Genomic DNA, 27,378 nt, shown 5'->3' on the forward strand with positions numbered 1-27,378 from the left:
CTTTTTCATATTATTTTGATAAAGGAAAAATGAAAACAAAAAAATGGCTTGGTAAGTTCATGTGAAATATTTTTAAAATCATAAAAAAATTTTTTAAAAGCACAAAAATCTCAGAACTGTTACCCATGGGAGGGTGTAACCATTGGCCACATAATGTTCGTGAAGCCAGTGCACATTTTAAAATTTTCTACCCAGAAGCTGTGCTGCTTCTGTAAACAGAGAAACCTTTTTCAAAAAAATGAAAATTTTATGGCAAATGAATGGTATAGGCAATAAACGTGCTGGCAGTTCAAGGATAAAGTCTTCAGTGTGAACTAAGTATTCGCAGACGCCTTCAGGTATGATGTGGTAGTGAAGATATGCCAATGATTTATTTGCTACTCAACATTCAAGTACTACCTTGCGAGTCAGAAAACAGGGTTTCCCGTCATCACTTACGAGCGGTTTGGACTTTGACAAATCGCCTAACCCCTCTAAGACAGAATTTCCCTAACTGTGAAAAGTAGACTTCGTAAGGTTCTTCAACAGATCAGATGAGGAAAGTACAGATTGGAAAGTACAATGGGCAGTCTACGGCACCACACAAGTGTTAGGAACAGTTATTGTTTACTTCAGTAAACATTTCTAAAATTCTCCACTGCATTTATGTATCTTTTCACTTTCCCAAACTAGCTAAATACGACTCGATCTCTTTGCATATCTAAAATTCTTTTCCTACTTACTTATCAAACATCTCTGAACTCTGAAAACCTGATCCAAGGCTTTGTTATTTTTATTAAGGGAAAATATTTCCTAAGATAGTTTCACATTTAGTATCACACAGACTCATATTTGAGGTTTCTTTATTTGTGCCTTTCAGGAATACCAATTGTTCAAAGTTCCCATAACATCTAACACGGAGAAGCAGAGAGCTCTCACACTCCTAATACCGACTCCCCTGCAAAAATCGGGGCCTCAGATAAGCTTTCTATATTAATGTTCATTAGCACGTGACAATCACAAAGGTTTAAACGTATATTAAATACTGGACTCATGGCGATAATTACAGGGGGATAAAAGGATGACTAGGACATACTTGGGACCTCACAGGGCTTCCCAGGACGACATCAGTTTTGTTTTTGTAAGCTCTAGGCTACATGGGCATGTGGCTCACTATTTAGGTATTTATCAGTGAACAGTTCATTAATATTGATATTATATATAAAGTGTATATATATATATATTATATATAAACTTACAACGAGAGTTTAAAACATTCCTTGTAAAATAAAATTTCAATTTCTTCTGGATAAGTGTGTGAATATCAATACCGTTTTTTGACTTTATTATATACATTTAATAGGAAACATTACTTGGGGTTATGACTTGTTACTTTCATTTATACTACACATTTTTGAACAATAAATACTGACCTCAATAATCCCTTTCCACCAAGAAAGTAAGATATAGAAAATATATTTTAAAAATGGATGTTTTCATTCCATAAGTTATTCCCTGGAACAAAGTAGAAAGGGCCATGGAAGCTATATTGGCACGTATTGGCCACTGAGGTATGACCAAGTAAATCACAGTTCAGTACTTGAAATGGTACCCAAGTGACTTTCCAGACTTAATGCTACTTCTAAGACTGTACATTAGCTGGAATTCAACATAAGTTATATTCATTTACTGGCTGACTGCAGGCTGAGATTCCATTCCATTTAGTATGGTGAAACAGGCTTTAATGGCACTCCTGTGGCCTCCGAGACTTAATGCAACTTCCAAAAGGGTCTGACTTACTTCAGGGAGAGGTGGACACACCAGAGAATCGGGCTCAGGCAATAGGAACGTTTCACCACCAGAATCGGATCTATAGGGCTGCCCCACCTGCCTTCGTGGAGGACTCAGGCAAAGAGAGCTGCTAACTTTCAGTCCAGGCCACCAACACTGGATTTCTGCAAAAGCCTCCTTTACTGGTTTCCTGCCCATCTTCTGGCCCCCTCCAGTTCATTTTCCACAAAGGTAGAATACTTTCTCTAATGAGCATATCTGATCTTCTCACCTCCCTGTTTAAAAAAGTAATTGTTAGTGGCTTCCTATTGCCCTCAGGATACAATTTAAACTCCTTACCAGAGCTTATTTCTTAGACCCTGGTCTGGCTCCAGATTATCTTTTAGACTTCTTTGGTTTCTTCCCAGTAACCTCAACCCAACTCACCCAGATACACATTCCAGCCTGACTTGACACAAATGAAGCGACATGTGGTTCTCTTAAGGCTATTCTTTGCACCTCTTACTTCCTCCCCATTCGGTCCTAATTTCTAATCAACTTCGTAACTCAACAGCAACTAGAAACTCTTTTCTTCAGAAAAACCTTCCCTGAGTTCCCCTCTTCTCTTTCCTCCTAAGGCTAGATTACTGAGCCTTTCTTGCTTGCTTTCTTTCTTTCTCTGTAATGTATACTTTTAGAGAAATTATAATTTTATATAACATGTACACAAATATGTTTATAGTATCATGACTTATGAATCAGTATTTTAAGCTAATTAATAATTAGCAAGTTGATACAAGTTAATAAATACCACTTACGTTTAAGCTCATTAGTCCTTTCCCTATTAAATAGGCTAAAAAGAAACTTAGAGCTTATATAATTAATTATTTGTAGTCAACCCATACAAATATCCCCAGTATTATCCCATACAGTAACACTAAAGACAACGTCCACTGAGCATTTACTGTGTGTTGGGAATGTGTTCATCTTTTACCTGCTTTATCTACACCCCACCACACCTTGATCCTATAGGGAGTATTAATATTCTCATTTTGCAAATAAGGACACACAGGGTTAGGTTAAAATAATACAGCTTTCATGGGGTGAAACTGAAATTCAAAAATAGCTCTGTGCGGTTTGAGAGTCTACACAATGCTCTCTTGTCCTCTCTTACCTATTTTCTATTGCTTTGTAAGAAGTTCTGAAATTCATTCTCCTTTTCTATAGGATTAAGAAAAGCAAATAATAAGAATAATAGCACTTAAAACTTACTGAGTGATAACTCTGAGCTGGGCCCCCAAAACAACATTCTACATGTTACAGCTCACTGGGCCCTCACCACCACCCCACGAGGTGAGTACGCTTACGTCCCACTTTACAGATGAACAAACTGAAGAAGACATAAACGGGCACGACGGAGCTGGGGTTCAATCCCAGGCTGTCTTGCCCCAGTGTCGAAATTTCTAATCTCTACGGTATATGTACTGTGCACAAAGTAATCGGGGCTGGCATGGGGTGTTGGGGGCAAGATCTTAAAAAGAATTTTTTTAACGAACATATTGAACATATGGCTAACTAACTGCCACGCGATCATCAGGAGATGCTTGTTAAAAAAAGCGCACATCTAGGCCCCTCATTGGACATGAAATTACTGTCTCCTTGAGGGAGAAAGGGGAGGGTTTTACCCTGAAAATCCACAGGTTTATCAAACGCCTACAGTACCTGACTTTTAGGACCACTACGTTTTGTTCCAATTCAGTAGGTGTTTTCACAGCTACTTCAGAAGCACGTAACCAGGACAGCCTTTCTTTTTCCACTAAGAAAGTAATCACGCTCGTCAAGCATTTATAGAAGGGAAGCTTCGCAGAGACTGTTTGGGGCATTTGGGGTCCTTAAGCTGTGCTAAAGCTCGTAAAGGGAATACAGGGTCCCACCTTGATAGCTGATCTGATGCAGATCGGTGCCAACACCGCCAGATGAATTTCACCAGTTCAGAACACCACAAAGGCAAAATCACAACCACAGTGCTCCCAAGAAAGTTTTGGTGTGTAGCCGCAAAACCCCCCTCCTACCCGGGGCAGGCCCAGCAGGAGAGGCACATTTGTGTCGAGGGCTGCCGGATGGCGGGCTTGAACACGGACGCTGGAGGCGAGGGAGGGCAAGACACGACCAACAAAACGAAAACAAAAACAAAAAAACAGACCTCCTTTGTCCATTAGGTTCAATCTGCAGAGAGTTTCTATGTGATTTAGGAGTCTTCACTTTCATCTTAGGTCACAGAATCAGGCTTAATATTCAGAATTCCTTTATCAAAATAAAGTAGAAGTTTTCTCCTCCTGCCTAGAGACAAATGACTTTACACGAAAAGTCACCTCTAGGTAAAGGAGAAAGCAGAAATGTTCTGTAGTAAGATGCTTTATATTTCATGTAATGTTAGTATTACAAAAATTCCCCAAAGCAGAAGCAATTCCCACTTAGAACTCATTATTTCTTAATTAAGGAGGTTGGCAGGGAGGGGGTGCAAGTGACGCTCCAGTAATGTCCAGGATTATTCTTGGTACAGTTAGGAATTTACGCTCCAAGCAGGATGGCGGCGGGGGAACCTTCTTACCCAGTCATTAAGAGGAAAATCTTCTCTATTTAAATAGTTTACTATGGTGAAAAAATCATAGCAATACTTCTCTCTCTCTTTTTTTTTTTTTTTTGGTCAGGGAGGGGAAAGAAAAGAACACTGAAAAAAAATTTTTCCTTTCAGAATACCTCTAAGAGGCAAAGCTGCTCAAGTGAATGAAGCGAAAACACCTGGTAAGTTTGGGAAGGAAAACACAACTGTGCAGAAAAAGCAGGCAGTGCATTCTTGGCAGGCAGTGAGGACAAATTGCCCAAAGGAGAAGATCAGAGAGTGAACGCTTCTTAGAAAAGCAGGGTGAGGGACTAAAGGTAGGTGAGAGAAGTGTCTCGATCCTTTAAGAAAAGAATAACAGTTTGGAAAAAGAAATGGCATTCTTTAACTAAAAAACCCAAGAATCTAAATTCTGAACATTCCAACAGGAGCATACTGGGACACAGGAAATGTTAAAGGGTGAAGGAGGTGGGGGGAAGTGGTCATAAACTCAAGGATATATATGTGTAGGTAACTGGCCCTACAGAAAGGAGATGGGAGTTTGGGACAGATGTGCTAAGGGAAGGATATTGCTGCCCATACCGTTGCCCAAGCTCCCCCATCCACAGTCCGCCATGTTAGTTCAGGATGGGGTCCCTGTGATCCTGGAAACACAACAGACTCATTCCTGCTACTCTTATTTAATGCTTCCCTCTACCAGTCCCCGTTTCCCATCCTTCAAGACCTGGCTCAAGTCCTAGCTTTCCAATAAGCTTTCCCTGACTATTCCTCTCTGCACCGATTTCCCTTTCTGGGGATTCCAGTGCACTAACTGAAGCCACATAATTTGCCTCTTCCTTAGTCTTGTTTTCATCCTGACCTACGTTCCTTAGATTCCTGTGTTGTGTTTATCCTGCTGCCTCACATGGAGATGGAAAAACCATGGCTGATTCATGCCTTTGAAGGGTTTCCTCCAGGCTCAAGTGGGAGACAGAACTGGCGCTAGAGAATTTTCGTCCAGGGTGGTGACCAAAGGGTCCAGTAATAATAGAACTGACCTAAAGAATCAGGTGTAGGAACAGATGGAAACCTTTTAATAAGTCTTTTTTTTTTCTTTTTGTTGGTGGTGGCGATTGTGGGCAGTTTGGAAGGGCAGCTTGAAGTCCAACAGACATCACAAAAGAAAAAAAGCCTCTCAACTTCCTCACTTGCCCAGTGATGAAAAAGAAGAGTAGGGAAAGGAAAAAAAATAATAACTCAACTTATTTCTCAGGTTTTACCTAGAGAATACACACTTTACTTTTTTCTTTAAACTAGATGATGTATAAAAACTCATCTTTAAATTTGTTTTTTAATATTTAGTCTACATTTATTTTTGAGAGAAGAGAGAGACACACAGTGCGAGCGGGGGAGGAACAAAGAGAGAGGAAAACACAGAATCCGAAGCGGGCTCCAGGCTCCAAGCTGTCAGCACAGAGCCTGACACGGGGCTCGAACTCCCGAACCGTGAGATCATGACCTGAGCCAAAGTTGGACGCTTAAGCGACTGAGCCACCCAGGCGCTCCTAAGACTTGTCTTTAAACACTAGATTACAGTCACTACTTTAAATGAAAGAAAATTAACTGCAGGACTTATAAGCACTCTTCTGGAAGGATGTGAAGTATTTCTCAGTCTCCAAAAAGAAAATCCAGAATTTTACATCAAGTAAGATTTTAAACTGATTCAGCATCATGGATTTGGAACACCTCATAAAATCTTATTGGATCACAGAGATGGAAGAATATCCCATCCCTATACATACTACAAGGACATCCTGACAAAACCCTGACCTTTCAGTACAGATATGGGCCTCCTAAGAGGCTGCTGCGAGCTCAGGTACTGGCATATTGTGGGTATGTTAACGAAATTAAGAGTCTCGCTTGCGTATGAGAAATTTCATATTCAGAATGCAATAATATTCTTTTTTTTAATAGTCCATTTATATTTTGGCACTTCCACCTCCATCATCTCTGGTTATTTCCAACATCGCTTCATAAGGTAGCTGAGGCAGACATCCTCCTCATTTCCCAAGAAGCAGAGTGAACGCTGCTTTCTCTCCTGGACAAGGATTCTAAGGGAATGACCAACTGTCTCCACTTTCAGGTCACCGTCTTCCACTCTATCACGCCAAATCCACCTTTTAGATTTTCTGACTGAGACACATTGAGAGCGAATCGTAGGTTACGAGAAGTGGGCGTAACTTCTGGTTACATAAACATCACAGACATACCAACGGTTGGGACAAAGGTACCTGAAACGTTTAACGAATAAACGTGCAATCAAACCACCTCCTTTCTAAAAGGCTTCTTCCGTATAGCTCTCTTCTAGGCTAGGAAGCCATTTTAAAAGCAAATTATAGAACGTTGCCCATAGAGAGTATATCACAAAGATTTTGCTTTCCTCTTGATCGTGTCAGGGATTCCTACAGAGAAAGGGTAGTGGTCTCATCAACCGTAAAAAACAAGAAACAGTCTTGCTAGAAGACCCTGTGTGGGCCACCCAGTTCTATAGGTGCTAAGCAACTGTATTTGAAAAATAAGCCAACCTCGCAGAACCTTCGTTAATAAATCCCTACTACTTTAGCATATGAAGAAGACTAGAGTTCATATTGATAAAGGCCACGGTTTAAAATATGAAATCGAAGCTTTCTGTGTGATTTCACTGGAGAACACTGCCCCGCTCTAACTTCAAAACGCTTTAAAAAAAAAAAAAAAAGGAAAGAAAAGGGGGACGTGTAGGTCAAAGGTCTACTTCACAGAGAACAAGGACTCACATTAAAAACCAGAATCCCAGCCCACACAAGAATGCTGGAACCTGCTGGGGCCTGTCTGTACTCCCCATGTTTTAGAGTGTTTCCTAGCACTTACTCTGCGAGCAGGATGCTCTTTGTCCCTCGTGTATTTTCACAGAAGTCCATTTGCTTTCCTTCCCCGGCCTCTTTGCCATGGGCTATGTCCATCATCGGGCACGATCTATGTGGCAGAAGTTAGTGCAACTCCCCGGGGAAAAGCCTCTGAAGGCCAGATGGGTTATTTAAAACCAAAGTTTCCCCCCTTTCCTACAAGAAGGATTTTAAGTGACCAAGCTTTCCTTTTTATCCCGGTAATAGTTTTTATATTCCGAAGAGCGTTTTTTTTCACTTAGGTAATAAAGCTTGCAGAGCCTTTACGTTTACCTTTCTTGATCTATTTCTATATCCTCTAACAGTTCCTATAGAAAATACATTTGGTGCTGACCACTGATTACTGCTGCAGCTGGATTTCAAAAAAAAATCTGATACCATTTTCAGTACCCATTAGCTGAAATAACACAAGATGCCAAAAGAAACGAAATGGAATATTACTTAAAAAAAAAAAAAAATCACCTTCGGCACAAAAAAAGTTCTAGGACGCAAAAAGGCCGTGAACTAAAATATAAATGTGAGTAGACCGGCAAAGAAGTCAGGGAGAAATTGTGAACATCGCTGCAGGCTCCAAGAGCGATTCTTCAGTTCGACCTGTATTGTGTCACTGTACGTCAAGAAGTACAAATCTCAAGTGCTTTGTCGCGCAGATTGTAACAAAAGGTTTAAGATTCATTTTCTGAAAGTCACGCATCTTGGAGTTTGCTAATTTTCCTTGTGAAAAATGTCAGGTCTGCGGACAACGAGAAAACCTTTCAGAGAACATTTTGCTAAGCAGTTCTGAGGTTCTAAATGCCTCATACACGGAAACACTTCGGCTGTATATGTGAGAAGCTGTGGACAGGCAGAACAAAGGAAATAAGGACAGTTTCGCTGACTGGGTTGTTATTAGATCACTTCCACTGGAGCACGAGCCCCAGAGAAGTGAGGCATAGAGAGGTGCGCAGTGGTCCCCCTTGCCATGCACTCTTCAACCCCCTGCCCTCCTTTGTGTCTTCTCACTGGTTTGAACCCCAATCTCTTTAACAGAACAAACAACATAATATACAAAGAGGCAGTTAGAACTTGGGTTATCTTCCTCTCTAAGTGAGAGCAATAAAGCCTAAGGAAAATAAACAAAGCGAAGTTTCCAGAGCCTTCCAGTTTCCGAGCGTGTGTGTCTGTGTGGCCCCTCCTATCTATCATGGCAGATCCAGTGCAGAAGGAAACGAATGCACCACACAGAATTGCTGTTTGGGGGCGGTAAAACACTCAGAAACAATCAGAAAGGCACTGTATGCCCCCACCTCCCATTCTGTGATGCCCTCAACTGGCCCTTCTAGAAGTACAAACACAAAGGAAGACTGCTTTGAGCAAACTATGATCACAGACCAACCAAGATTTTTATTAGGCTAACTTCCAAATTCACTTCTTCAAATGAAGGGAACTAGGGTCCTGATGAATCTTTTTTTCCCAACGTTTATTTATTTTGGGGACAGAGAGAGACAGAGCATGAATGGGGGACGGGCAGAGAGAGAGGGAGACACAGAATCGGAAACAGGCTCCAGGCTCTGAGCCATCAGCCCAGAGCCTGACGCGGGGCTCGAACTCACGGACCGCGAGATCGTGACCTGGCTGAAGTCGGACGCTTAACCGACTGCGCCACCCAGGCACCCCAATGATGAATCTTAATCTCAATCTTCTTTGTGGCATCGACCCCTCCACCTTTAAAAACAAATTCATCTATTTTAGACCTATGACTAGACACCAGAGATGAAGAGATGAGTAAAGAGGATCACTACTTGCAACCATCTAGAATTAATAGAACTAAGTTATTATGGGATGCTGGGTTTTCCTCAAAGCTGAGGCTCAGCTAATTCTAACCCAATCTATTTTTTTTTCGTGCATGAAAGTCTTTAGCATGTCCTTACCTTAAATAAATTGCCAAACACAATGTCATTTTCTTCATGTGACTCAGCCTCACAATTACGAACACAGTTTCTTGTTTTCTGTGGGAGATGGAACTATGAGCCTATATTGTGTGGAACGCGGGGGTAAATGAAAGGTGGTGCCAGCAATAGCTCTGGAACGTGCATTAAAAAAAATCTAAGTAAAAGTTTGATTTCAGGTCAGTTGCTTCCTATACATAAAAAGTCAATGGGGCACCTGGGTGGCTCAGTCGGTTGAACGTCCGACTCTTGGTTTTGGCTCAGGTCATGATCTCCCAGTTCGTGAGTTCCAGCCCCACTTAGGGCTCCACGCCGCTGGTACGGAGCCTGCTTCGGATTCTCTCTCCCTGCCCCTCACCGGCTCATACTTTCCCTCTCAGAACAAAGAAATAATAAAACTTTTTTAAAAAGTGAATAAAAACTAGTGTGTGACAAACTGGGCAGATATTCTGTGAAATTGGCCAGTAAATAAAAGGCTGAAGCAGTTTCTTCTAAGAGGATTTTTACATGGACACACACTCATCCATACTCACACTCCCCACACACTCACACATGCAGATGCATACACACACGCACACACAACATCCACGCCTCACTCTGGCTGTCGGGGCCCTTTGGCCAGCAGCACTGAAAACACTGTCTATGCCACTTGCACAACTGACCCAGGGTCGCCAGGGACCCGTTTTCCATACATATTCATCCATTTGGCTAACCCATTTGCATAAAGTTTGTCAATGGCCTGTGAAGGGAAACCTCCTCACACCCTTCCAAAACGTCTTCCAGAAACACGAAGGCTAACCCTGGGAGCAGGGAAGTATCAACGCTAAAAGCAAGGATTCTACCTCTTCAGGGTGAACCCTACAGTGGTCTATGAACAGAAACATTTTCTTGTCCTCTCTTAAACTTGTTTCCAAACTTTCACTGGATGTACAAAAAGAGATCACTAAAGCAGAAACAGAATTTTCTAGCGATCTTACAGCAAAAGGGAAAGCAATCAGACTTCCCAATCCATGAGGTTTTACTTCATGGGCTATTAGTATCAGTGCACAGAAAACAAAAATTCAGGGGAGCCGGGGTGGCTCAGTCGGTTAAGCGGCCGACTTCGGCTCAGGTCACGATCTCGCGGTCCGTGAGTTCGAGCCCCGCGTCGGGCTCTGTGCTGACAGCTCAGAGCCTGGAACCTGTTTCAGAATCTGTGTCTCCCTCTCTCTGACCCTCCCCCGTTCATGCTCTGTCTCTGTCTCAAAAATAAATAAACATTAAAAAAAAAAGTTTAAAAAAAAAGAAAACAAAAATTCAGCCCTTGTTTGTCTTAAAATGAGGCACGTGCAAGATCCACAGAAGCCTACCACAACAGAAGTGCTGAACATTGGAGCTCGAAGGATCCAGAAGGATCCCCTGGACCAAACACGGGCAGCATGTATGGCATACTTCCCAAGGCTTGGAAGTGGCAAATACCCACAACTTACCAACTAATTCTGTTCCTCAAGTGTCATAAAAGTGTTCAAGTACAAACTGCACTCAGAAGTGCACTTTCTATAAAGCTTTCTCCTAGAGCTGGTATACACTTATATATGAATTTGTGTGACACAAGGTCTCAGTTATCTGAAGAGCAAATCTGCCCTCAAGAATATATACACTATAGGCAACTATAGTTTATATTGTTGTAGCATTCTCTGAGAGGCTTCCCTATTGGTACTATGATTTAAGTGCACTACAACATAGCAGGGTCTGACTGTTCTAAAATCATTCTCCATTTTGACACATCCTTTGGCGTTTTCAGGTTTATCCCTTAAAGTCATCGTTCACGGTCCTCACATGGATGGAGACAACAGCCCTCAGCACTAATCCCTGCAGCGTGAACATTAACCGTTTTGCTGCACGGGTGCTAGAGAATTCCATCTCTGTGTAGCAGGATGTCACGTTCCTATCTTCTTTCCTCATTTTGATTTCTGAACTAAACAATTTGCCGTTTATGTGGCGGCTGCCTTCTCTTTTTTCTACCAGTTCTTCTTGCTCAAAGTAGAGCTATGACTGAGGGATTACAGAGGCGCGAGCACTCGGATGATGCCTCCTTCTTTCCCGCCACGGCAGAACTAAGTTCCTGTCTTTCACAGTAGCCCTTCTGTGCACTCACTACTTCTCCTCCCCGACGTCTGCCACCCACGTCAGCAGCACGGCCGTTTCTCTCTTCTGATTTTCTTCTTCAGGTCCCTGGCTGTTTCTTCTGGTCTCTCCACCAATTTTTGGATCATGTACAAACAGCCTGGTCTGTGTTGATAGTGATTTTCCTTTTTGCCAGGACATTAGCTAGATCTGGATTTTTTTTTTTTTTTTTTTTTTTTGCTATGCTTATATGGTTATTGGGTTCTTAGAGTTCTCTTTGCTGGTTTTATAATATGTACACATACACACACACATATATATGTATGCTTATATATGCATATATACATACTTTTAGTATATAATGTATATACTAAATTTATATATATGCCTGCACATATATTTTTTTTTTCTCCTGCGAATGGGAGTGAGCATTTAAGTATTTGAGAAAGCTGGACAGTAATAACATTACTGGGGTGCCTGGGTGGCCCAGCTGGTTAAGCGTCCGACTTCAGCTCAGGTCATGATCTCGCAGTTTATGAGTTCGGGCCCCACGCTGGGCTCTCTGCTGGCAGCAGCCTGGAGCCTGCTTCGGATTCTGGGTCTCCCTCTCTCTCTGCCCTTCCCCTGCACTCTCTCTCTAAAATAAACATTAATTTTTTTTTTTTAAATAATAACACTAGTTATTATTTAGTAATAAAGTAATAGTAAGTAATAAATAGGAACCACATCACCACCACCACGAGAGCAGTAACAATGAAAACAACCATTTCAGTTCTTACCATGGGCTACATACATGTTGGTCAGAGTGATTTACTTGGATAATCCCAATTAAATCTCACTCCACCACTACTAGAGTATATAATATTATCGCCACCCGAGAGAAGAGGAAGGGCAGATGTGGAGAGGTCAAGCCCTGTGGAGGCCCACAGACAGCAATGGCAGGGCTATTCAACAGGCAACCTGACTCTAAAACCTACACAATGTTTTTTAAGTTTGATTATTGTGAGAGAGGGAGAGAAAGAGCCAGTGGGGGAGGGGGAGAGAGAGAAAGAAATCCCAAGCAGGCTCCACGCTGTCAGCGCAGAGCCGGATGTGGGGCTCGAACTCATGAACCATGAGATCATGACCTGAGGTGAATTCAAGAGTCGGATGCTCAACGGACTGAGCTACCCAGGTGCCCCTAGAACCTACTCCATTAACCAGACGGCAAGGTGTCACCGTGCCTTTAGTCTAGCCCTTCTATGCCTGATGGAGGCAGATCTGTCCAAGAGGTGATCACCATAAAGTTTCTTTCAATGAATCAGCATAACACAGTAAGCATAAGACGTTTCAGTTTATGAGTCATTTGAGTTACTAGAACATGTCTTGTAGAATTGTGAAATTTTAATATCATGAAATCCTAGTAGCTAAATCTCTGAATAACTGATGATCATACCTTATATTTTAAAGGTGAAAAGATCGTGGGAAAAAAGCTAGGTAAAACACTCCCAAACCACTAAAATACATAGAGTTTCACCTAGGATTCTAAGAATGTTTAATAGCTCTAAGACTGATCTAAGCAGAAATCGCTGTTATTCATTAAGGATCAAATAATTGGGATAATGTTGAAAATAATTTAAGACATTATAAAAATTTTTATATTAAAAAAAGATGTACTGAAAAAACACTCAAAGACTAATAGATTCCCGCAACTGGATACACAGTATCATTTAATAATAGTGAAGCATTTTTCATAATACACTTGATACTTATAAAAATACATTATTAATCAGAATTTCAGTATTTATCCAAATCTGGCCATAAGAGGTTTATAGCATATTATATATCATTACCATCACCACACTAGCATGTTTCAAGTTAATAGCATATAATTATCTGGCTTGATATGTGGAAGTCATATTATATCTAATCATCTAAAATTGAGTCAAGGGCCATTATAGAAATACCCATATAAAATAATATCTCATTCATGGAAAATGGGTTCTGAAATCCCCCTGGAAAGGCCATCCCACCAAAGGCTGCACAAAAACACAAAGAAGTTTTAATGCAATATCCAATATGCCCAGATGCAATGGAAAATATGGGTAGAGAGGCAATGCTATATTTGGTACTGCACGTGTCTTTCTTTTTTTGAGAGAAGGAAGGAGAGAGGGAGCGAAGGAGGGGCAGAGAGGGACGAAGAGAGAAAATCCCAAGCAGGCTCTGTGCTGTCAGTGCATTTCAAACTCACGAACTGTGAGACCACGACCTGAGCTGAAACCAAGAGTCAGAAGCTTAACCGACTGAGGCACCCGGGCTCTCCTCTTTATTTCTTTTTTAAAATCAAGAGTTTTCCTTCTCCAACCTAACTTTCTTTCCTCCTCCTTCATTTCCACGTTCTCTCTATTCTCACACTATGTTTATACTCTGACAGTCGGTTAGCCCTCTTAGGAACTCATTCGGCCGTATAAGCTTTTGATCTTAGAGTAAGAAGAAAGATAACTTTCAAGGATGTTATCTCTCAAACTCTCCGAAATTGCAAGACTAGTTTTTCCCCCTAATCCTTCCAGGACTGACAATTTAGCAAAATACAGTAAGGTATTACCAAAGGAATGAAATGAAAAAAGAAACGAGAGAGGGTGTAAGCCCCATTTCTTAGAATTATTACCTGATTTAACCAACCTGAGATTTACTATGGACGAATAAAAGTTTCTAAACCCTTAAAACTTCTCTGCTCAGCTCACTGTGGATGGGTAACCAAGAGACTGCAGACGGGCTTGGGCCCAGGAACCACACGCACTGAGGAAGCTCTCCTCTCGAGAGAAACCTCACATGCCTCCTTCCGACCTTTAGGACCTGCTTCTCTATGGAGAAGAGGCTGTGGTGCCTTATCTTTTTCTCCCATAGTTCTCAGAAGACTCTGTTCTTGACAAATGCAAGCTCCAGAAGCAAACAGGCCTTGTCTGCGTTATGGTTCATCTCATTACTACAGTCTAGGACTACTGAATTCATTAACACGATCTCTTCAACTCTTTTTTTCTTTTTATCCCTTTACTCAAATAATCAGCACATGCAGGAACATAATTCTTCCTTTGAGGAGCGTGAAAGTTCTGGAATCTGGCATATAAGATATAACATCCCTCTAACAACACATATTATCTGGGGTAAGCCAACTTTTATTTTGTAGCTACCAAATATATCAGAATTTTATAATTCAGGTATTTTTATACCAAAGGCAAAAACAAGTGTGAAAAGATTAATAGATCTGGTCCCATTACATTTTAGTTTAAAAAATGAGAAGCTGGAAGTTTACCTATGAAATATTATAAAAGTTTACAAATCTTAATAAAAGAAATAATAAGACAAAGAAAAACACTGCCATGGAAGAAAAAAATGATTATCTTCTCAATTAAAAAAATATATATGATAGTAATAAAATCTTGTACCTACTAAAATGACAATTTTTACAAAGATAGTACCCAGAGGCACCTGAGTGGCTCAGTCGGTTGGGTGACCGACTTAGCCTCAGGTCCAGATCTCCCGGTTCGTGAGTTCGAGCCCCGCCGTCGGGCTCTGTGCTGACAGCTCAGAGCCTGGAACCTGCTTTGGATTCTGTGTCTCCCTCTCTCTCTGCCCCTCCCCTGCTCGCGCTCTGTCTCTCTCTGTCTCTCAATAACAAATAAACATTAAAAAGAAAAATTAAAAAAAGAAAGATATTACCCAATGTGTACATGCTAATACACAGCCCTTGTGTAAATATATAACAAATCTGTAAAAGAGTCTAAAAATTTACTTAGCAATTCAGGCTTAAATTTATTCAAAGGAAATAATTAAAAATGCACATAAAATATTCATGGCATTGCTCTGGACTTCTAACAAAATGGGAATTCTTAAATAAGATATATATATATGAAACTATGCAATCATTAAAATGATGCTATAGAATCGAGTTTATTGATGTGAAAATATGTTGACAATATATTGTTACTGAAAAGAAACAGGTTGCAATATTATATTATACAATATGGTCCAATACTACATACCTGGAAGAATATTAAAGTCATAATAGTAAATATGAAACATTATTTTTCTTGTTTTCTAATTTATTTGCAATAAACAACTATTTTAACGTAATGAAGAATAAGAGATATAAAAGAGATAAACACTACAAAAAGAATGCCTTCAATCAAAAAGTAGTGATAAGGGATTTAACTGAATTGTGGCTTGGCACCATTATTAAGAGGCTGAATGGGATTAAACTGATTTGTAGTGAAAAGATATTAGGAGAATATTTAGATTATAAGAACTTCCATTATTTTACAGACACATTTGCATGACAATAATCTGCCAGTTACATTTACGCCTGTGTGTTCCTGAAACCAGTATTGAGAGCATTAAACTTTCAGCTATTTGATCTGTCCTGCATTTGCGGTATGTTTGGTCTATAGTTTCAAACTTAGAGCCCAGGGACTGGTCTTTGGAAGCAGTATCTTGAAGATGCATTGAGTGGTTGTCAATTTAATCTCTTGGTCATTGGTAGGTCATTTAGTTAACACATATCACATACTGTACTTCTAGAGCTACGATAATGACAGTGAAGAAAACAGCCCTTTTAAAAAGGTTGGCTGGTAATGCCACACCCCAGCGGTTTTAGCACGTGTCACACTCCAGCCTCTTACATCATAACTTTGGGTTTGTCGTTCCTTTTTTATTTAAAAAATTTTTTTTCTTTTAATGTTTGTATTTATTTTTGAGACAGAGAGAGACAGGACATGAGCAGGGGAGGGACAGAGAGAGAGACACACACACAAAGTCCAAAGCAGGCTTCGGGCTCTGTGCACACGGGGCTCGAACCCACAAACTGTGAGATCATGACCTGAGCTGAAGTCGGAAGCTCAACCAACCGAGCCACCCAGGCGCCCCTGTCATTCCTTTTTTAAAACTGATAGAGGCAGAGGCGGAAAACTTCAACGTCACACGGAATGTTAGAGCTTTTTGAAAAGAACTTCAGAGACTATTCAGTCTGACCCCTTGAGGTTATAAATATGGAAATTTAGGCCCAGAGAATAAGTAAGTGATGCGCCAAAGCAGAACCAGGGATCTTGCCTCTAAGCCCAGTCACTTTCTATCACCATTTACTACCTACACAGAACACAGGGCTCTACTTTTAGAAGGTAACTACTGGACTCCAGGATTAATGAAAAGGGTAGTGTCAGTGTGTATACAGACCTTGCATCTGGTAACTATACGGTGCCTGTCCAGGTTGAGGCGTACCAAAGCTTGTGCCATAGCTGAGAAATCCCGTCTGTCCCGGTGACTGAGACTGTGACAATCCACCTTCAGTCTTGATGCCTGCCCACAATGCACCTAAATCAGTTAATGACAGCTTATCTATATGTTCATTTCAAAAGCTGGTAAACACCCCCCCAAACACTCCCACAACTGTTCAGTCACAAATGCTTCCCGATATTATCTCAATAACCAAAGGTATGCAAGCTTAGAGTGAAATACCCTAACCTAGAACTTCAATGAAAACAAAACAAAACAAAACAAAACAAAACAAAACAAAACAAAACAAAACAGGAGTATTACAGATTTGAGCGACTATTCCCATTGTCCTTTGTTTTTCCGATTTACCTTTTCTATAAAATTTAACTCCGGTGATACGATTTCTAGATTTAGTTTTGTTGTTTTATAAGAGGTTAAAAGATGATCTCCTTTAGAATCCAGTAATAGCCATAATTAAACTTCAACTAGATTGTTCTAAAAGTCACTGTGTAGATTAGTGTCAAAAATCAAAATTCTCTTTTCTAAGAGGAGATTAGAGTCTCTAGGCTCACAGCATTTTTTTCCTTTTTTTCTTTACTCTTTCTGCCACAAAGATGATTTTAGCACTCAATTCATTTTGAAGTCAGAGGGAACAGTATTGGGCACAGAACCAAGCAACACAGGGGAAAATCTCCTCCCAACCACCCGATCCCACCAGAAAGTAAGCACGAAGCTAGGAGGATATTAAAGGACTGTATCATATAGAACAGCATAGTGATTTACAAACAAGTAAAGCTGACCAATAATTCCCTTTCTGTCCCTTATAGTTTCAAGTATTTATTCCAATATTATTGTTTTAAGTGTAGCCTAAAGTACGCTTTCTTTTTTATCATTGTAATATAAAAATCATGTGTTTGTGGCCTCCAAATACTTCCCAGAATGCCAGGCTGACATCCGAATTTTAGGACTTGGGTTTGGCAGTATTGTTGTGCAGGGCTCAGCGCTGGATTGTAATTAAAGACAGTCATGAAAGTTAACAAGGGTCCTTAATTTCCACAGAAGGAAGAGAGCAAGTCTTCTGCCAAGCGAATCCACATTTTTGAATAATTTCACTTTGCACTTAAGATAAATGATATCTTTGGGATCTAGAAGACACAGTAGTCTCACAGTTTATTTCCATTTTAGGGGAATTTCATCAGTAGAATGAAGTTAGGTAACTTTCCTGAGGCAGTGGAAGAATCTGACTCTTGGCTGAGGGAGCCTACAGTAATTCCTGGCGTATCTCTACATAGCCTCATGATGATCTTAACATTTATGTCTTAAGAGAAGCGTAACATTTAACAAAATGTGACTTTTCCCCGCACAGGCAATCCCAAACCAAGAAGCAACCCGTCCTTATCAATGGTCCCTGGAAAGACACCTGACCCGGCCAGGTGGCTTGATGGCTCAAGAAACTCCCTTTCTTTCCATGTGGTCACCAACAGGGATTTCCCCCTGCTCTGTCTCCATTGGGGGTTCTATTAATCTGCTTTGAGTCTTCCTGTACCGCCTCTGGTGTTGGCCTAGAGGCTCAATCTTTGTGATGAGAACAGATAAGGAAAAGCAGGAAGAGGTAGAAAACCCCCTCAGCTGCACCGTCTCTGGGGCTTCCACCCACAAGCCTGCAAACTCATCATACTGCTCGGCTCTATGCCAATCCAGAGAAGAGCGTTAAGCTCTCTTCTCCACTGATGTATTATTCCCACTATGAAAAGATTTGCCTAGCTTTTCTTACAGGGTCTAAGTAAAAAGCCAGGGGGCACAAGTCCTGGGAGAAAGTCTTCTAAGACCATCTGGACCTTGACTATCAGCAGTTAAAAACCCTGACCTACGTGTTCTTCCTTCACAAGCAAGCAGAGGGGAGATGGCGGTCGTACTTTTCAATGCGCTGGCCCAGGAAAAATAGAATGCCTGGTCAGAAGCACTGGGAGCATCTCTTTGTACTCAAGGTCCCAAAAGAGAAGGAAGACAGTGATCAGGAAAATGCTGAGGACTCAGGAGATTTATAAGCACAGATGGCCCTGGGGTCAAAGCCCTCGACACGGAGCCTTGCCCTTACCATCTCCCGACCCCCACCTCTCTCGTTAAAATCCCTATCCTCACTCTACCAGTTCTGATTTGAACCTCAGAATCTCTGCTCTTGGAACAATTATCTCAGACAATAGGGACATCCACTAATGGTTCAGTACTGGAAGGGTCCTAGACCACAGCCCGGAAAGTGGCAAAGGGCCCTACCATAATTGAATGGAGAGGAGAAGGAACAAGAGAGGAGCTGTGTGAGTGGCAGCCGAGGCAATGGCATGAAGGGCACCCTCTCCTGGCAGGCCTGGTAGGCCTCCAGCACGTTCACGTTGATTGCACCGGAAGATACATTTACACTTCAAATAATCAGGTTACAAATACATTTTGAGAATATAAACCGGGGACTGCCTCAACTCACATCATAGTGTTGAAGCTATGGAATTCAAATCCGAGGTCCTTTTTCCTCATTTAGCACAAGAATTGGTTAAGAGTTGATGGCAGATAAAACTGATCTATATCTAACATTATTTTCAGAAATCTTGCATAAAAGTTATAGAAATGCAAGACAATTCTAGGAAGTCCATCTTATGGTTGTTTCTAAAATCTGGCTTAAAAATGCCTAGCTAGGAAAAAAAAAAACAAAAAACCTAGCTAAATAACATTCAGTTCTGGGTAATTTTGAAATGAAACCATAAAGGGTGAAATCATATATAATTTACATTTTAATTTCGGTATATTTTATAAGAAATTTATATATAGTCGATTTGGTTTGGGGTAAAGATAGAAAATAAAGAAGGAATAAAGTAACTTGCCTTCTAATTATTAATGAAATGCTTAAAGAACATTATTTCTTTCAATATACTGCTATAAGCACAGATTTATTTATTCTATCAGTCCTTTCCTCCAAGCTTCCATGTACGTTTTCTTGATCGCTAGATTTTTTTCTTAAGGAAATGTTAATAATTCACTTTCTTCCTACTCAAACAAAGTGCAATGTGTTTAAAGTTGCAATTGCAATTCAATTGAAGAAAAGGTATCTTGAAATTCTAAGATTTCTTAAAATTAAACTTTGGGGTTTTGCTGGATTTATTTTTAATTTACAGGTATTGACCCTTTAACAATGGAGTTAAATTACACCAAGATAAAGGTAATCTCCAGGTGGGAAGGAACAAATAGGGATGTGAGCTTTAAAGGTTTCCTGCTTTGCCTCTTCAAAGGGCAGCCCAAGCTGTGATATATAGATCACTTTTCCTAATGGTTGATAATGCTGAAATTTAAAAGTACTACCAGCCTCTCGTTCAGAGCAAGGATTTGTTGAATTCTGTTTGTACTTCCCTAATCATAGCTAGGCATCTGATAAATAGGAAACGTATCTTTACCCTAAAAGACTTCATTCACAGAAGTTTTATCTCAAATATGCACTAAAATGCTTTGGATTCCACAACCGAGTGCTCAAGCAGCAAATTAAAAGTTGAGCTACCAATGGGGGCCGGGGGGGTGGGGGGGGGGAAGGAGAGCAAGACGGCATACGAACCACGCAATCTATCTGCCACTGACGACTTCCAGAGAAGTAGCCCCGCTTCTTACAAGGCTCGTTGAAAACAATCAGATGAAGAATTTAGACACAAAAGGTGATCACACCTTCTAAAGTGGCCCAAGATGGCAGTCTTTAGGTCCCCCCACACAGGTATGCCCATTAGATCCCACCACTGAAGTAACGGGATTACTCACCATATGAGGAAATTCCGTACGGCTGTCCCGGCTGTGGGTATGTGACATATGCTGTGGCTTGTTGCATTCCTGTGGTAAACTGTGTTTGCCCATATGCAGCCATAGTTTGTGAGGAAGGGGTAGGGAGAATATGTGGGTATGGTCTGCTATTTGTCAGAAATGACAGAAAATAGAAAGCCCATGCATTAGATGGAAACATGCAAGGTAACTGATTAACAACCATATCACAAATTGCAGTTAAAGACGGTCTCTTCAAGTATAACTTCCAAATACAATACACAAAGTACTGAAATACTTCAGTATCTCTTCCAGGTGACGCTCAAAAGAAATTTGTGTCAACACATTTACGGCTCTGTGAAATGCACTTTAGTTTAAATCAAGATGGAACATGTGGGCACAAAACATGACTTGAAATAAGGTAAAAGACTACCCAGAAAAGGCATTTATTGAGAGAAAATACATCTTACTTGGAAGGGTAAATCTGTGGTGGGGAGAACTGGTGAGTTGGTCTTGGGCTGAAGCTACTGCTCCCAATTGCTGGAAAAAAAAAAAAAAAGAAAAATAACACATAACAGTCAAAGCAAAATACGAGATCAGCATAAAACGCTGATCTAGTTTGAACGACAGGTAGCCCATACGAAATGCATTCAACCTTTTGGGCCTGAAAAAAAAAAAAACGGCAATTTCATGCGGTCAACCCAGGTGAAAATCTACGGAACAACCTTTGGGAACTGATGAAGTGGTTCTAAGTTTAGATTAGGTCTTAGAAAGTGGTCACAATCATCTGAAATAGCTGGCAGCTGCAGGGTAAGAGGACAAGGAGTCCTGGCCACTGTGCAGAAGGGCCCCGCTCAAAGGGGGGCGGGGACGAGGGTGAATTTGCAGGGCTGGGCGGGACCGAAAGGTCACCTGGCCTATTGTGTGCGCTCAGGGACACACACACACCTGACCCTGGATTAACGGGAAACGCAGTCTAATCTTCTCCCAGGTGAGCAGAAATGGGGCCGCTCCTCATTCGCCTGCGTGAATTTAGCAACATTTTTTTAGTAAAAATGCATTCCTACGGCGCTCTTAAATTTCTCAAGTTGCAAGCGAAGCCTGATCTTTCTTGTACTGAGGCAGTGTTCCTGGGCCTTTTTCGGTGAAACGTGCTGAACTTCAGTTATTTAAGTTAAAAAAATAAAATAAAATGTTTTTGTTGTTGTTTAAAGAGGTTATTCAAACACTCAAGCAGAATTTCATTTCTTTTTAATCACATATACGTTACTCAGTAGGTCTCAGAAATGCACTAAACTCTACCATTCTTTTACACTCGTCCTGAACTAAAACAAAAATCCATTTTTGTTAACATAAGGCCTTAAAATGGTAGTTCTCAGCTTTATTGTAAATAGGGGCAATTTTATGTGCGATATATATTACACACACATATACTTATATATACCCACAGCTCTATGTGTTTCCATGTATTACATATAAATATATGTAAATACCCCTATCCTCTACCCTCTACCTAGCTAAGATGTATAGTCTTTGGGTACAATTACAAGATATAATAGGTTCATCATCTTCCAATAGTAATCCCAGTCTTCAGGGGCTCTATTATTTATGAACTATGCTGCGTATTACAATCCTTCTAAAAGCTCCCATGCGCTCAAAGTCTGATACATTTTTCATAATGTCCCATCAGTCCACGTATACTTCTCAAGCTCAGTTTTCCATTTGGGTTCGGGAGAACAGCGGTAGAGTTGGACCAGAACCTGGATCCGGAATGATCCTTTCCTTGTAAAGCAAGCCGGCCTCACGCAGTGACCGCAGATCCAGATTCATACCAGTGCTGCATGCCAGCTGCCAGACTTCAGCCACGTGGCTCTCGGTTTGGCAGAGTCGGGGTCCGCGTTAAAGCGAGGGCAGGCCAAGTCAGCTGGTGCGCCCCGACCTGCGGGCACGTGTTGAGTCACTATTCCGCACCAGCCGCCGAGCTAGATGCCGCCGAGCTAGATGCCGCAGATGCAAACACGCAAAGACAAGTTCTGTCTGTCACATGTGGGGACGCTGACACACAAATAGCCATGGGGGGATTAGTTAAATATTGCAATTTATAGAAGGGAGGGATTAGTGCGAGCACACTTGGACAACAAGGACTACCACCTGCCCAGGTCATCCTCGACTACAGCCTTTCCTGTTCTCCTTTGCTAAGCCTGAAAAGAGACCAAGGGCAAAGTAGATATACCCGGCAGAGTAGCTGGAGGAGGAATACCTTCCCTGGACAATCACAGTTCAAAACGACTTTAAAAAATAAATAACTAAACCAGAACAAAAACGCAATGCGACCGGATGGTGGAAGCCACAGAAATCCCTTTTATTCTTGCCCAGCTCTCTCCCTGGGTTTTTCAAACTGTGGGTCAGGACCCATGATCACAAACTCAACTTCACAGGTTGCACCCAGAAGTTTTTCACAGGTAAACAGAATAACAGAAGAGACTGTAGCAGGCTTATTACACAGGGTGCGGTGAGTTCCGTGAAGCTTTAAGGTTGAATGTGGAGTATAGGCGTGTACACATGAAGAAAGAGATCGGGGTGGGGGGGGGGGCTCAGCGTGTGGTAATTGAGCACAGGTTCTGGAATCAGAATTTAATTTTGGCTCAGACTGAAGTTCCAACTCTTCTCTTTGATCTTGGGACAGACAATCGTGTTGTGTGGACCCATTTTACATATGGGGCATAGAACTTAAGTAACACATTCGAGCAAATACATGGGAAAGGTGGTATTTGAACCCACGACTGCCTGACTCCTTCCATCAAAACACACTATTTCCTGACCTCCTGTGAAGAAACAAAAAACCTCAGAATATCTCATTTTCCCTCCCTCCGTTTCATGAGTCACACAAGTCACCCATCCCAAATCCAGATACTGCCTGTTGAGCTGTTCTGCACACGCCACCCCCGCTCCCCTGTCCCGGCTCTCGTTAGCCTCTGTCACGTTCCCTGTGTCCCATCTGCGGACCTGAACACAATACTGCACTGCCACCACAGTGATCTTTCTTAAATGGAAACTTCTTTATGTCCATGTTCCAGCTTAGGAGCTCTCAACTGTGCTCGCTTATCCCTAGGAAAAGTTCCAAATTTCTTGGCAGAGTCCAGAGATTCAATCATCCCCCCTCCCCTGGGTTTAGTAATATGTAGCCTCCTTGGAGTTGAGGACTGCCCACACATGCCATGCGTGCTCATCTTCGTCTCGGGGGGCTCTTCAGACCAGACCCTCTGCCCTCTAAGGCCTTCTCCCCGCCTGACAAACACTCCTCCAGTGGGACTCAAACATCATCATCTCTTTCCGATAATATCTTCCTTCTCTGTACCTTCTTGAAGTGCCGTAAACATTGGCTGTGTAGCACTTAACCGTGCTGCATTATAGTTAACATGTGTATAGATGTTCAGTTCCTCTGCTAACCATGAGCTTCTGGGACCAAGGACCCCTTGCTCTCTTTTGTTTCCTTGGCACCCGACAGGGCCTGGCATGTGGGAAGAAATCAATCAACAATATGAAGAATGTGAAGAAATAGGTCATAAGCAAAGTAGATTTTTTTAAAACCCTGATGATGTGAAGGATGGTTAAATTTTTGCAGTTATGTGTAAACATACAAAATAAATCTGATTCAGTCCTTTGGCCATATAATTTGGAGTGAATAAGATTTGTTTTTAGTTTATTTATTTTGAGAGAGAGAGAATGAACACAAGCGGGGTGGGGGGGGAGAGAGAGAGAGAGAATGAATGCCAACAGGCTCTATGCTGTCAGCACTGAGCTCAACATGGGGCTCCATCTCACAAACCATGAGATCATGACCTGGGCAAAATCAAGAGCCAGACGCCCAACCAACGGAGCCACCCAGGCACCTGTGAATAGTACCCTTTATAAAATACATGTAAATAAGAAGCTGTGATGTTGCCTGGGTATCTTGCTACTAATTACCTAACGATGTGCCCCTAAAATGATTAAATATTTAATGTCATATAATAAAGCCCTATTTTGGGGGATTTCCCTAAATCCGAGCCCCTACAATTTTGTGTGGACTAAAGTCCAGAATCTTCCAAGTCATACCTCAAGTACTTTTCCTCTTAATTGCCTAAAACACCTTTAACTTTTTAAACAATTTAGGAATTATGATTACTTTTAAATTTCATGGGACCAGAACATCCTAAAGCAAAAAGAACGCTCCCAGATCATTCATCAAGGTAAATAAAATGGTTCTTTTACCATTAGTAAGCTCCAAATTACACACGCCAGAGCCTTGAGAATGTATGGGCAACTAATGCCTCTCTCTGTTTTAGTACATTTGTTTCCTATTATGCCATTATTTCTCTTCGTTCTAACCCAGAAGTTAAAGAACCTCCCTAAATCTTTGTTGTGGGAAGGGAGGGGAGGACCTAAGCTTGAGAATCTCCTGAGAAGGTGAACAGAAACCCCCAAATTAGCAGTTCCTCCTTCACTGCTCCCATCTCATTAAAAACATCACTCAGATGGACAAGTTGAAAGTCCAAAAGTTTTGACTCTTCTCTCTCCTATCATTTCATCATAAATTCAGCCAGCTCTCCCTTCAGAATATGCCCTCTACTTGACAACTTCTCCCTGCTCTCGTTTACCACCCTGTTGCAATTATCAACGTGATGGCTACCGGGGAATGGTGGTCAGGACCCCCCCCCCTCCCCACACACAGCCTCACCCTCCCCTCTTTCTCCTCCACTCCTTTCCCCTAATGGAATCCTGGCACATTTAGTCCTGCCTCTGTGGCTCTTCTAAGAAGGACACGGGCTAATACAGTCCTCTCTCTTCTCAGCCAGGGCAATACTGGTCTCCCTGTTTCTATTTACCCTCCTCTCTGCTCTTCTCCCATAAAGCATTTTCCACACAACAAATGCTGATCTCTTAAAAACATATATTGGATCATGTCACAACTGTCCCCAACTCTAAGCCCCATTATCCTCTTACATTTAAATTAACCCAAACTTAAAAATAAATTATATAGGGGCGCCTGGGTGGCGCAGTCGGTTAAGCGTCCGACTTCAGCCAGGTCACGATCTCGCGGTCCGGGAGTTCGAGCCCCGCGTCGGGCTCTGGGCTGATGGCTCAGAGCCTGGAGCCTGTTTCCGATTCTGTGTCTCCCTCTCTCTCTGCCCCTCCCCCATTCATGCTCTGTCTCTCTCTGTCCCAAAAATAAATAAACTTTGAAAAAAAAAATTTTTTTTTAAAAATAAATTATATAAAATACATACATACATAAACTCGAACTTATTCCCTAAGATCTCTGCTCGTATGCCCACCCTTCAGAGAGGCCGTCCCTCTAAAAGAGACCCCCAGCCACTCCTCGCTATATGCTTTGATCTGCTCTCATTTCTGTTGTAGGCTATTTACTTTCACTACCACTTAGCTCTTTATTACCTGCCTCACCCACGGAACGCAAACTCCTTGAGGGCAGGGACCTCATCTACTTCATCACTGCCATAATTCCACCACCTTTTTACGAGCAATTAAAAGACAAAGAAATCCTATTTTTCATACTTGACATTTCTTTCTCCTCTAGAAGCATTCCTGTTCCTATTTCTAATTTTCAAACACTACCAGACATCAACATTATATTGATGACCATTATATTATGTGATCATTATATTACATGATTATTTGATTATATGATCAACATTATATTATATGATCAATATTATCAACTGGCACTTCATTTAACAAATTAATAACAAATTTAGACTTTGTGGAAATGGAAGAAACAGAAGGCAAAGATATTTTGTAATCCCTAAAAACGTTATTTTCAACCTCAACTGCTCTTAATACATTTAGATCGCTAAAATACTGCTTTTCAGTGGTAAACAGTAAATGGGCAGAACATCATTAAATTTTAAAAACATGATAACCTTGCCATTTTCAATTCGGCAACATGCCTTTGAAAATCACCTGCTCTCCTCCAGTCTCCCCGTATAAGGATCCCTGGGGATTTCCCTGGAAAAGTGGGAGCTTCATTGCCTCCTTAATGCTTTAAGATGCTCAGGTTCCTTGAGGCACAGAGGTGAGACGGCTACTACCAATGTCAGCATGGCTCCAGTTCCTCTTTATCCTTGCTATTGCCTCAAGACACCCAAGGTTGAGATGTGAATGAAGTCATCATAGAGAAGGAAGCAGGAGTAGTGACCACAGAGGTGAAGACCGTCTTGGAGTCAAATGCTCAGAGATCGCTTTCTCCAGGCTTCTCTTTTTCTTATAAACCCTAAGTCCCATTCACAACTGCTCCAGCAGGCCATGATTTTTACATTTTCACTCAAAAAAGGCAGAAAGAAGGAAGGAAAAAATCCCTAGCGTACTCCATCCCCTTCTCCATTGTGCGACATGGAGAATCAATCTATGGAAAACGAGATCCCCTATAGCTGCAGTCTCTTCACCAAACTTTCCTTCCACCTTCTGCACCTTCTGCTAAGCCTTTTTCCAAGGACCTTGCTTCTCCTGCAGAGCTTCTTCCAAGTAGATCCTACTCATCCTCTCAGATTCCAGATATTACAAGAGACCTGAAAAACATATCCTCACTGCTTTTTCTTCCAAATCGTTGTTGTTTGCTCTCCCACAAGGCCTTCCTTTCCTAAGATTTATGGCAATTCTTAAAAACTTCCATGAATGACCCACCTCCTGAACATGGCCTCGCATTTATCAACAACTTTAATAGTTGACTATATCCGCTAACAAGTCCCAACGTTGTCTTGGGTTATGTATCCAACACTTCTCTCATTCCATCTAGGCCTCAACTCTAGTCTTCTACTCCAACCATCAAGCTCAAGACCACATTGTGAACCTTCCCCCCCCACCACCATTCCACAGTCTTGCACCACAACAGCGTCAACCAATTTATTTGTTTACTTAACATTTACTGACCAGCATCCATGTGCTCAATTCCATGATGGGTGCTAGGACTGTAACTGTAACCAAGCCAAATAAAATTTCTGTTCTCATAGTGCTATGG

At 41.4% G+C, this 27,378-nt stretch overlaps 1 protein-coding gene across 1 annotated transcript in view; it reads right to left on the reverse strand.

Annotated features, from left to right (window-relative positions):
- The window catches only part of EYA1 (EYA transcriptional coactivator and phosphatase 1), a 172,553-nt gene that overhangs the window by 112,008 nt on the left and 33,167 nt on the right, over nt 1-27,378 (reverse strand). Inside the window, 3 exon segments of the mRNA XM_043601189.1 lie at nt 16,536-16,673; nt 20,367-20,512; nt 20,834-20,903. Coding sequence (XP_043457124.1) covers nt 16,536-16,673; nt 20,367-20,512; nt 20,834-20,903 — 354 coding nt within the window.

Source organism: Prionailurus bengalensis, chromosome F2 (assembly GCF_016509475.1).
Source record: "Prionailurus bengalensis isolate Pbe53 chromosome F2, Fcat_Pben_1.1_paternal_pri, whole genome shotgun sequence".
NCBI classification, from domain to species: domain Eukaryota; kingdom Metazoa; phylum Chordata; class Mammalia; order Carnivora; family Felidae; genus Prionailurus; species Prionailurus bengalensis.